The sequence below is a fragment of the Nyctereutes procyonoides genome, unplaced genomic scaffold (assembly GCF_905146905.1).
Source record: "Nyctereutes procyonoides isolate TBG_1078 unplaced genomic scaffold, NYPRO_anot_genome, whole genome shotgun sequence".
In the NCBI taxonomy this organism is placed as follows: Eukaryota; Metazoa; Chordata; class Mammalia; order Carnivora; family Canidae; genus Nyctereutes; species Nyctereutes procyonoides.
In genome coordinates, this window is record NW_026575146.1 from 81,547,065 (window position 1) to 81,560,292 (window position 13,228).

Below are 13,228 nucleotides of genomic sequence, written 5' to 3' on the forward strand. Positions count from 1 at the left end.
ATCTTCATTTTCCTTTATCAGTGCTGTATAGTTTTCAGAGTACAGGTCTTTCACCTCTTTGGTTAGGTTTATTCCTAGATATCTTCTGGGTTTTGGTACAATTGTAAAAGGGATTGAGTCCTTGATTTCTCTTTCTGTTGCTTCATTATAGGTGTATAGAAATGGAACATATTTTTTTTTCTTCCAAGATTCTACTTAAATTTGAGTTAGTTAACATATAGTGTAGTATTACTTTTAGGAGTAGAATTTAATGATTCATCACTTATATATAACATTCAGTGCTCGTCACAGCAAGTGTCTTCCTTAATGACCATCACCCATTAGCCCATCGCTCCCCTCTCTGATCTTCCTTCTAGCAAACCTCAATGCTCAATGTGTTCTCTATAGTTAAGAGTCTCCTGGTGTACCTAGGTGGATCAATTGTTTGAGCATCTGACTCTTGATCTCAGCTCAGGTCTTGATCTCACAGACGTGGGTTCAAGCCCTACATTGGGTTTCATGCTGGGCATGGAGCCTACTCAAAAGAGAGAGTCTCTTATGGTTTGCCTCCCTTTCTGTTTTTATCTTATTTTACTTTCCCTTCCATTTCCCTTTCTTCATCTTTTTTTCCTTAAATTGTACATTTGAGTAAAATCATATGGTATTTGTCTTTCTCTGACTTATTTCACTTAGCATAATACACTTTAGTTTCATCCTCATCATTGCAAATAGCAAGATTTCATTCTTTTTGATGGCTGAGTAATATTACACACCTTCTTTATCCATTCATTAGTTGACGCACATGTGGTCTCTTTCCATAATTTGGCTATTGTTGATAGTATTGCTATAAACATTGGGGTGCTTGTATTTATCCTTTGGATAAATACCTAATAGTGCAATTGCTGGGTCATAAGGCAGTTCAGTTTTTAACTTTTTGAGGAACCTCCATACTGTTTTCCAGAGTGGCTGTACCAGTTTACATTCCCACAAACAATGAAATTTTCCACATCCTTGCCAACATCTGTTGTTTCCTGAATTGCTAGTTTTAGCCATTCTGACAGTATGAGGTGGTATCTCATTGTGGTTGATTTGTCTTTCCCTGATGATGAGTGATGTTGAACTTTTTTTTTTCATGTGTCTGTTAGCCATTAATGCAACAATTTTCTATACATAGATTTTTGTCCAGAGGCTATACTGAATTCATGTATCAATTTTAGGAAGTTTTTGGAATCTTTTAGATTTTCTATATAGAGTATCATGTCATCTACAAATAGTGAAAGTTTGACTTCTTCCTAATGATTTGGATATCTTTTTTTCCCTTTGTGTTGTCTGATTGCTGTGGCTAGGACTTCCAGTACTATGTTAAATAACAGTGGTGAGAGGGGCATCTGGATGGCACTATCAGTTAGGCTTTTGGTTTTGTCTCAGGTCGTGATCTCAGGGTTGTGAGAGTACTGTGTTGGGCTTAGCATTCATTGCAGAGTCTACTTAAGTTTATCGCTTCTTCTCCCTCTGCTGATCCCATTCATGCTCTCTCTCTCTTTCACTCAAATAAATAAATAAATCTTAAAAAAAACAATAGTGGTGAGAGTGGACATCCCTGTCTTGTTCCTAACTGTAGTGGAAGAGCACTCAGTTTTTCCCTATTGGGGATGATAATAGCTGTGGGTCTTTTATATATGTTGGCACCCTTATCCAAAGTCATTTGATCATATACATGAGGTTTTATTTTGGGGCTTTCAATTTTCTACTCTATTATTTTGTATGTCTGTCTTTATGCCAGTACCACATTGTTTTGATTACTATACTTTGTAGAACGTTCTGAAATCAGGGAGTGTGAGACTTTGTTCTTCCTTTTCTAGATTTGTTCTGGAACTTTGTTCTTCATCTTTAAGATTATTTTCACTATTTGGGGTCCATTGAGATTCCATATGAATTTTAGAATTAATTTTTCTTATTTCTGAAAAAAATCATTGGGATTTGATAGGGATTGCACTGAATCTGTGGATACTTTAAGTAGTATGGACATCTTAGCAATATTAAAGTTATAATCCATGAATTCAGAATATCTCCATTTACTTATATTTTATTTGATTTCTTTCCACAATGTTTTGTAGTTTTCATTGTACAAATCTTTCACCTCCTTGATTAGTTCTTATTTTATTCTTTTTTATGCTATTGTAAATAGAGTGGTTTTCTTAATGTCCTTTTCAGATTGTTCATTGTTCATGTACAGAAATGCAATTAGTGTATTGACTTTGTACCCTGCTACTTTGCTGAACTTGTTTATTAGTTCTTTTTTTTGTTTGTTTTGTTTATTAGTTCTAATGTGGGGGGGGGCATGTGGAGTCTGTATTGTTTTTACATATAAGAGTATGTCATCTACAAACCCATAATTTTACTTCTGTATAATTTGGATTTTTAAAATTTATTTTTCTTAGCTAATCACTCTGGCTAGAATATCCAGTATGTATCACTTTGATTGATTTCAAAATGTTGAACCAACATTGAAGCCCAGGAATAAATGCAACTTGGTCATGGTGAATAATCCTTTTTAATGTACGGGTGGGTCCTATTAGCTAGCATTTTGGTGAATATTTTGGCATCCATGTGCACTATTGACTAGAAGTAGTGAAAGTGGGCATTCTTGTCTTGTTCCTGGAAATTTTAGAGGAAAACTTTCAGTCTTTCACCTTGAATGTGATGTTAGCTGTGGGCTTTTCATATATGGCTTATATTATGTGGAAGTAGTTTCCTTCCATTGCCAGTTTGTTGAGTGTTTTTATCATGAAAGGGTGTTGGATTTTGTCAGATGCTTTTTCTGCACCAATTGGAATGATGCTTTTTCCTTCATTCTGTTAATGTATGTTACATTAATTTTTTTTCTGAACCATCCTTGCATTCCAGAAATAAATTCCACTTGGTCATGGTGTATAATCCTTATAATATGCTGTTGAATTCGGTTTGCTAGTATTTGTTGATGATTTTTATTTACATAAGCTCATAGAGTATATTGATCCCTAGTTTTCTTATAATATTCTTACTCTGGCTTTGGTATCAGAGTAATGCTGGCCTCAAAGAATGAGTTTGGAAGTCTTTACTCCTCTTCATGTCTTTGGAAGAGTTTGAGGAGGAGTTGTGCAAATTCTTTAAATGTTTGGTAGAATTCACCACAGGCACTATCAGGTTCTAGGCCTTTTCTTGTTGGAAGGTTTTGGATGGATTACTGATTTAGTAGACTTATTAGCTATGGGTCTGTTCAGATTTTATATTTCTTTGTTATTCAGTCTGGTAGGTTGTGTATTTCTTAGAATTTGTCCATTTTATCCAGTTTATTAGCCCATTTGTTGGCATGCAGTTGTTCACAGAACTCTCTTATAATCCTTTTTACTCCTGTATACTTGGTAATAATGTGGCACATTTTATTTCTGATTTTAGTTACTGGAGTCTTCTTTTATTTTTCTTAGTCAATCCAAATAAAAGTTTGTCAGTTTTGTTGATCTTTTTCAATGACTCTTGGTTTTGTTGATTCTATTATTTTGTTTATCTCTGCTCTAATCTTTCTTATTTTCTTCTTTCTCCTAGCTTTGGGTTTAGTTTGCTCTTTTTCTAGTTTATTAAGATATAATGTTAGCTTGCTGAACTCTTTCTTCTTTTTTAATGTAAGCATCAATGATATACATTTCCCTTGTAGCACAGCTTTGCTGTATCTTGTAAGTTTTGGAATGTTGTATTTTTATTCCCATGGGTTTCAAGATAACTTGCAATTTCTTCTCTGACCCATTGGTTAAGAAGAAATTTCTTAACTTCCACATATTTGTGGATTTTTTCCAGTTTTCATTTTACTATTGATTTCTAACTTCATTATGATTAGGAAAGATAATTTGTATGATTTCAGTCTTTAAATTTATTAATGCATATTTTATGGACAACGCATAGTCTATCCTAGACACATGTTTACTTTTCTAATATACTTTAGGATTTAAAAAAAATTCTTAAGGTCAGTTTGCCAAACTGCATAATCTAAGAGAGCAGTGCTACACAAGACTGCTTATTTCAGACACCAGCTGAAAGCTTAGGGATCTTCAAGGCCACTCTGTTTTCTGATCAGCCGGGTACAGAGAACAGGATACCTGTAATCACCCTCAGGTTTTATGATACACAACAGTGGCTCACAGAGGTTATATTATGATTACAGTTTTGTTTTTAACAAAAGGTACAAAGAACCAGCCAGAAGTAGAGGGCACAAAGGGCAAGGTCTGGGAGTGCTGCAAACATGAAGGGGCCCTCCAGACATCTTAGTATTCAAAAGAATAAGCTCTCAAGAGAGCATCAGTGTATAGGGTTATTTATTTTTTTGGATTTTGGTTTCATTATGGAGGCATGATTGAGTGAGTCGTTGCCCAGTGCCCAACATGATTCAATCTCCAGCCTCCTTCCCCTCCCAGAAGTCAGACTGATATCATGAGGGTTCAAAGTACCAACCCTTTAGTCACATGGTGGTTCTTTCTGGCATGGCTAGCCTCCATCCTAAATCATCACATTAGCAAAAACTATAAAGGGGCAATTTGTGAGTCATAAACTATAGTTATGAGCTATCAGGTATGGTTCCAAGGGCTCACTATGAATAACAATGACACTCCTTCCAGGAATATAGAGGGTTTAGAGTGTTACCACTTGGTAGCCATAGACAAAGTCCTGCCAAAATCTTTATTACACAATTAAAAAAATTTACAATGAAGTTCTGATTGTGAATTTAGAATTAATGGCTATACATAGTTGGTTCTTCATATAGAAAAGCAAAGTATGCATCTTCTCCCTTTATGCAAATTTATGGGGGGCAGTGGGTCCCTCGTTAGAATTATAAAGCTTTTGCTCATTTCTTGTAAAGTATTTTTAGGATATTTTCCCTCATCATTGTTGTTGTCAATGGTAGTTACCTTCTGAGGTTATTTTTTTGTGCTTTCTTTTTTTTAAAGATTTTATTTATTAATTCATGAGAGAGAGAGAGAGAGAGAGAGGCAGAGATGTAGGGAGAGGGAGAAGCAGGCTCCATGTTAGGAGCTCGATGTGGGACTCAATCCCCGGACCGCCAGATATGACCTGAGCCAAAGGCAGATGCTCAACTGCAGAGCCACCCAGGCGTTCCTCTTTTATTGCTTTTTAAATTGATTCTAAAATTGCAAAATGAGGGGCACCTGGGTGGCTCAGTAGGTTAAGCATCTGCCTTTGGCTCAGGTCATGATCTCAGGGCCCTGGAATTGAGTCCTGCATCAGGCTCCCTGCTCAGCAGAAAGTCTGCTTCTCCCTCTCCCTCTGACCCTCTGCCCTGCTTCGCATGCACACTCTCTGTCTCAAATAAATAAAATCTTCTAAAACATTGCAAAATGATACATTCTTACTTGAAAAAATAAGTATACCAGTAATCTCCTTTCTACATAGCTTCTACATTCTTTTATGCACCTTTTTTAATGTAATGATTCATTTCTGGTGTTTTGCAAGTAACAACATACACATAATTCTTTTTAATGGTCACTATGGTTAGCTGTTATTTTTATTACTTTTGTGACATTTCTTGACTAATTTTCCAGGTTTTTTATTCTTTTATTTTATTCTTTTTCAGCATAAGTATTCTTTTTCAGTATAAATCATTGAACAAGTTGATTTTCATTACAATCTTCAATTTAATATCAGGTTGTATTAATGTTCTCAGACATGATTTTTTTTAACATTTATTCCTTCTTAATCTCTTGGTTCTCTTTTCCCAAATATCTTACTTAATGTTAGAGTGCTCTAGGGTTCATTACTTGCTCCTTTCTCTTATCTTCTCTTTATCTACACTCATTCTCTTGGTAATGTAGTCTCTTTAACTACCATGTATATGCTGTCAATTCCTAATTTAAAATCTCTAGTCCAGACCTCTGTCTTAAACTCAGTCTCATGGGTCCCGTCTGCCTTTTCAACATTTCAATGTCTAAAAAACACTTTATTATTTTCAAAACTGAATTCCAGATCTTCCATGTCTTTCCACTTAAACCTGCTGTGCCCATGGCCTTCCCCATCACTTTTTTTTTTAAAGATTATTTATTTATTTATTTATTTATTTATTTATTTATTTATTTATTCACAAGAGACACAGAGAAAGAGGCAGAGACATAGGCAGAGGGAGAAGCAAGCTCCCCACAGGGAGCCTGATGTGGGGCTTGATTCCAGAACCCTGGGATCATGTCCTGAGTTAGAGGCAGACACTCAACCACTGAGCCACCCAAGTGCCTCCCCCATCACTGTTGATGCTAATCCATCCTGCCATTGCTCAGATCATAAACTTTGAATGCTTCTTTGTCTCATTTTTCTGTTAAGTTTCATAACCAATCTATCAGGATATTGTCCTGGCATTTCCTACAAAACATACCTAGAATCTGACCATCTCAGTATACCTCCATTGCTAGCTTTCTGGTCTAGACCCTCATTGTCTTCACCTGGATTACTACAATCATAGGTCCCCTTGCTTCTTCTCTGTTCGCCACCTTTCAATATTTTTATTAAACTGTAAATGGATATCACTCCTCTACTCCACAAACACTTCAGTAGTTCTCTGTCCCACTCAGGAAATCATATAAAGTTTAAGTATTCTTATCTTTTATCTCTTGACCTCATCTCTTCCTACACTCACCTTCCTGCTATTCCTCAAACATGGAAACATGTTTCTACTTTTAGGCTGTTTCCTTTGCCCAAAATGCTCTTTCTCCATATATCTAAGTGACTAACTTCTTCACTTCCTTCAGATCTTTGCTTAAATGTTAACTTGCTATTTATTCCTACCTCTAACGTTGCCAACATTCCTAATCTCTTTTACCCTGCTTTTCCTTTTCTGTAGCTCTTAGTACTTTCTAATATACAATAAAATTACTCATTTGGCATTTATTTCCTATCTCCCCAAAGAATATAAGGTCCACAAAAGTAAGGGTCTTTGTTTTGTTTACTATAATATTAAAAGCATTTAGAAGAGTATATGGCACAAGGTTCAATGAATATTCTTGAAAAAAGCAACTATAAGAATGGAGGTTATTTCAGTGCCTATATTTATGCATACATACATAAAATTATAGCCACGTCCATCCACCTCCATAATTCTTTATTTACTGGAGATTTACCTTACTGACTTTCTTATAATTCTAGTCATTCCTTCTCAAGTTTCTTTGTGACCTATTTTGTTTCTCACAAACATCAGAACTTAAAAAGCCAATGTTCTTGTGGGTTTTATCTATTAAATTCACATACTCCATTTTTTGAATGCACTTTCATAAATGTTCCTTGTGGTACATGAGAGAGGAGACCGTTTTTTAATTATTATTTTTCAGGCTGGGAATCTATGTGTGAGACTGAAGAACTAACTTCAAAGCAGGACATCTATGAAGCACAATCATCACAAAAGATAATAGAAAAACTTACAAGCTATAGCCTTGAGTATTCTAGTTTAAGAGAAGAATGGAAATGTGAGGGCCATTTTGAGAGACAGCCAGTAAGTGAGAAGGCATGTTTCAAGGAAGAGACAATCACTGATGAAGAAGCCCGTATTAATAGAAGAGCACAAGAATATAACAAATCTTGGGGAAGTTTCCATCCAAACACATTGCTTCATACACAACAGATAATCACCAAAGAGGAGAAAGTACATAAACATAATACACATAAGAAAAGCTTTAAAAGAAATTTAATGGCCGTTAAGCCCAAGAGTATCTATACAGAGAAGAAACTTTTGAAATGTAATGACTGTGAAAAAGTCTTTAGCCAGAGCTCATCTCTTACTCTTCATCAAAGAATTCATACTGGAGAGAAACCATATAAATGTATAGAATGTGGAAAAGCCTTCAGCCAGCGATCAAATCTTGTTCAACATCAGAGGATTCATACTGGAGAGAAACCCTATGAATGTAAGGAATGTAGGAAAGCCTTCAGTCAGAATGCACATCTTGTTCAACATCTGAGAGTTCATACCGGAGAAAAACCTTATGAATGCAAGGTATGTAGGAAAGCCTTTAGCCAGTTTGCTTACCTTGCTCAACATCAGAGAGTTCATACTGGGGAGAAACCTTATGAATGTATTGAATGTGGGAAAGCATTTAGCAATCGATCATCCATTGCTCAACACCAGAGAGTTCATACTGGTGAGAAGCCTTATGAATGTAATGTCTGTGGGAAAGCATTTAGCCTTCGTGCATACCTTACTGTACACCAGAGAATACATACTGGAGAGAGACCCTATGAATGTAAGGAATGTGGAAAGGCTTTCAGCCAGAATTCACATCTTGCTCAACATCAGAGAATTCATACTGGAGAAAAACCTTATAAATGTCAAGAATGTAGGAAAGCATTCAGCCAGATTGCCTACCTTGCCCAACATCAAAGAGTTCATACTGGAGAGAAACCCTATGAATGTATTAAATGTGGGAAGGCTTTTAGCAATGACTCATCCCTTACTCAACATCAGAGAGTTCATACTGGAGAGAAGCCTTATGAATGTAACGTTTGTGGAAAGGCTTTTAGTTACTGTGGATCCCTTGCCCAACATCAGAGAATTCATACTGGAGAGAGACCCTATGAATGTAAGGAATGCAAGAAAACTTTCAGGCAGCATGCACACCTTGCTCATCATCAGAGAATCCATCTTGGGGAGTCACTCTCACCACCCAATCCAGTCAATCACCAAGTCCTCTAGACACTATCTCATAAATATTTCCAGAATTTATACTCTTTTCTCTCTCTCTAATGTTGTTGCCCTAGTCTAAGATTTATCTCATTTGGATCACCATGCTGTAGCTTTCTAACAGGTCTTCCTATATCAACTTTGGTCCCCTTAAATTCATTTCCCACCATACCCCGAACTTATTTTTTTCTTTTTGAGTATAAGAATACATCACTGCCTCCATTTAAAACTTTTTTTTTTTTTTTTGGTTTACTGTTGTTCTTAAGCTAATATCCACAGTCTGAAAATTGTCTATGAGGCACTTCATTATATGATTCTTATATACCTTTTGGCCTTATTTTATTCCAGTCTCCTTATCTGAGCACTAGGCACTTCCCAGGACTAAGAGCTTCGATTCTGGAAAATCATAGCTCTACCACTACTGTGGCATTGTGTGACTTTGAGTAATTTGTTTGACTTGTATAAACCTCAGGGTTTTCTTTAATTCTTAAGATAGGGATAATAAAGGATACTGTATTGTAGAAATGTGATTATTAAATGAAATAGTGTCTGTTGTAGATTGATACATATTAAGTAGTAAATTTGCATGTAAAGTGCTTCACATAGCACATCAAATATAGCAGATATCCAATAAATCGTAATGGCTAACATGTATTGAGTGTGTACTATGCATCAGGCACTGTTCTACATACTCAACATATATTAGCTCACTCCTCTCACAACTAGAAGAAAATTCCTAGGGGGACAAAGTAGAACATCCCTGAGAGGCAGCAGGTCAGAATTGAGAAAAACCCCAAAATTTTAGAAACATAAGTGGAGTCTTCATACTCTAGATAAGTAACCAATATAGACACATGTAATAGAACTATTCACACCCTCAGCCAGTTTCAGGAAGTTTCTAAAGAGAGTTGGATAAACTAATCAACATAAAGAAAATGAGGATTCACTGAGAAGAATACAGAACTCACATTTACATCAAGAAAAAAATAGAGTATCACAACTAACTGCAAAAAAAACAATAAATATAGAAATTCATACTATTCCATAAAAAGGCAGGCAATTGTGGGGTGAATTTAGGTAAATTTAAAAAGCATTTAAATTGCTTCATACCACAGAAAAATTATAAAGTTTGTAAATTTTTAAGTAGTGGTTGTAAAATTGAAACCAAAAGCGAACTGAAGGAAAAAAGTTAGACAAATATATATAGGCTTTCATATATTTTATATATTTCAAATATATATATATATATATATGCTTCCACTCATTCAGTGAATATTGAGTAGCTACTGTTTGTTGGAAACTGTTTTATATATGAGGAGACAATGATCCATACTAAGATTATGTCCTCATAGAGTTAAATTGAAGTTCAAAGGCTGAAATTGTTTATACTTAAATATAAAACAATCGATTTTCTAGACCCAGCAAAATGAAGAATAATAAACTGAGGAGTATCATATAGTCCAGGCTCAAGAGACTCAGGATAATAAAGTTATTACCAATTCACAAATTCACTGCAGTTAGAACCAAAATTCCTCAGGTCTTTTTGCCCTTTAATTTCACAGCTTTGTTCTGAAATTCATGAAGTGTGAATTCTTAAGAGCAAGAAAATTGTTGAATCTGACCTATTTGTAGAAGTTCTGCATATGATAAACATGATTTATCCCTATAGAGAATGGATGGAGTTGGAGCTATTAGAATATTTGTTTATATCCATCACAGTAAGGGATATGCAAATAAAACCACAGTGAACTCTTTCAAAATCATCACTTTGCCAAAAGCATCACAGAGCCAATTACTGGAAACATGTGGAGCAGTAGGAATGTTCATACAGTGCTATTGGAAGTAGTTGTATTTAGGATAATTTAGCAATATCTAGTAAAGTTGAAAATGTGGATACTCTCTGACCCAGCAGTTCCATACTTAAACCTCTTCTAGTCTTTCCTCGTGTGTTTAGGGTGATGTACATGAAAGTCTATTTCAGCATTATTTGAGAATGAAAAGCTTAAAGCAATCAAAATAACCATTAGGGTGGATATAAGCTATAGCCCAAGTTAAAACGAATGAAGTAGAGCTACTTCTATTAACATGGATAAATCTTAATATTAATGAAATTGAACTAGTGAGTATTTTGTATGAGATGGTACCACTTATATCAATTTTAAAAATATGCAAATTGATGATATGTGTATTTTCCATGGCTAAATATCATAGATTTATTGTTACAACAGTCACGGAAATAATAATTAAGTCCAAAACAGTGGTGACATCTGGAGGGGGAGAAAAATGAGACTGAGAAAAGGAGGCAAAAGGGAGATACCTTTTAATCATTTCTTTCTTTAAAAAATAAGCAAATATGGCCAATTCTTATAAATTGATAAAGCTGGTTGTTGGTTTATAGGTAGGTTCTTATTCTCTGTATCAGTTTCATAATAAAAAATAAAGAACAGTTAAATATTTGCTTTTGTCAGGTTATTTCCTTACTATATACTTCAGGCATGCCACTGCTGTTTGCATCCCTATACATCATCCTCTTCAAAGAGAAGCTGACACATAATTGATTTCAGATGCAATCACTGTTAGCAATTTGGTGTATCAGTGTTTTGACAATGACTATATATTGCCTACTTACTACGTGTTTTTCCCACAACAGTGTTTTTCTCCCTCCCCAGCTTTATTGAGGTATGACTGACAGATTAAGATGGTATATATGTCAGGTGTTCAATGTGATGTTTTGACATACACTGTGAAATGATGACCACAACCAAGCTAATTAACTGTCACCTCATATAGTTATTTGTGTGTGTGTGTATGTGTGTGTGTGTGTGTATGTGTGTGTGGTGAGAATACTTGAGCTCTCTGCAAATTTCGAGTACACATTATTATTAACTATAGTTACCAGGTTTTACATTAGGTCTTCAGAATTTACCCTTATAATTGAAAGTTTGTACCTCTTGATGAAAAATCCTTTCCCCCAGTCCCCAGCCTCTTGTCCACCATTCTATGTTACTGTGAGTTAAACTTATTTTTTACAGTCTGTGCATGAGATCATATGGTATTTGTTTTTCTGTGTCTAGCTTATTTCATTTATCATTATGCTCTCCATGTTCATCCATGTTTTTGTAAACAGCAAGATTTCCTTTGTTTTTAAGGCTGAATAATATCCCAGTGTGTGTGTGTGTGTGTGTGTGTGTGTGTTTTCCTTTATCCATCTGTCTGTAGACACTAAGGGTTTTTTTTCCATATCTTGGCTACTGTAAGTAATGCAATGAAGATGGACATGCACATAAGTTTCAGATCCTGACAGCATTTCCTTTGAATATATACCCAGAATCCGTGTTATGTAGTAGTTCTATTTTTAATTTTTTGAGGATCCTACATACTGTATTCCATAATGCCTATACCAATTTACATTCCTACCAAAAGTTTACAAGGGTTGCCTTTTCTCCACATCCTCACCAATAGTTGTTATCTTTTGACTTTTTGATAATAGCCATCTAATAGGTATGAGGTAATACCTCTTTGACATTTCTGTGGGTTTGGTTAGCATTTCCCTTATAATTAGTGATGTTGAGCATCTTTTCATTTACCTATTGGCCATTTGTGTATCTTCTTTTGCAAAACATTTGGGTCCTTTGCCCATTTTTGTTATGCACTTTTTTTTGCCATTAAGTTATATTAGTTCCTTATATATTTTGTATATATGGAATACAGAATCATATTTCACATATCTGTTAAGGGGTTCATGTTTTCTCCTATTTCATAGATTGTCTTTTTATTGATTGATTCCTTTGCTTTGCAGAAACTTTGTAGTTCCATTGGTTTATTTTTACTTTATGTTGCCTGTTCTTTGGGTATCAAATACAAAAAATCATTGCGAAGACAAATTTCAATGAGCTTCTTCCCTATGTTTTCTTATAGGAGTTTTGTGGTTTCAGATCCACATTAAAGTCTAATACATTGGGCATCAATTTTTGTGTATGGTGTAAGAAAAGGTGTAATTTTAATAATTTACATGTGGATAACAAGCTTTCTCAACAACATTTATTAAAGAGATTATCCTGTCCCCATTGTATTCTTGGTGCCTTTGTCAAAAACCAGTTGATTGTATATGCAGAAATAAATCCATCATTTTTAACATTTACAGAGCACTATTTTGTATGCCCCATGATTTACTAATTTCCTGTTGTTTCCAGCTTAAGTGTCTAGAATTTTCATAGGCCAGTTACTATCCTTTCAGAACTTTTTCTCAGATGTGAAAAGGAGATAATTCTACTTTTGTCATAGAGTTGTATGAATTTATCACCACATATATTAAATGCCTAATGTTAGCTCAATGCTTAATGTTAGCTGTTATTATTATTCTATAAAATGTATGGGATCAGCAGAAAGGGAACTGGAAAAGGGAAATGGTGTGAGATCATTACTGTAGAAACAGGAGAGGGATCCCTGGGTGGCGCAGCGGTTTAGCGCCTGCCTTTGGCCCAGGGCGCAGTCCTGGAGACCCGGGATCGAGTCCCACATCAGGCTCCCGGTGCATGGAGC

At 35.2% G+C, this 13,228-nt stretch overlaps 2 protein-coding genes across 9 annotated transcripts in view; one reads left to right on the forward strand and one right to left on the reverse strand.

Annotated features, from left to right (window-relative positions):
* Positions 1-13,228, reverse strand: part of LOC129500331 (zinc finger protein 569-like) — a 151,966-nt gene that overhangs the window by 72,119 nt on the left and 66,619 nt on the right.
* ZNF570 (zinc finger protein 570) overlaps positions 1-13,228 on the forward strand; it is a 39,659-nt gene that overhangs the window by 14,998 nt on the left and 11,433 nt on the right. For 7 of the 8 annotated variants that reach the window (XM_055310672.1, XM_055310669.1, XM_055310668.1 and 4 more), the window contains exon 5: positions 7,341-9,216. The exons of the other annotated variant lie outside the window; for it this stretch is intronic. In XM_055310672.1, the coding sequence (XP_055166647.1) occupies positions 7,341-8,698 (1,358 nt within the window). In that variant the 3' untranslated portion in view covers positions 8,699-9,216. Of the gene's footprint in view, positions 1-7,340; positions 9,217-13,228 lie in introns of those variants that run through there. 8 annotated transcript variants of the gene reach the window in all.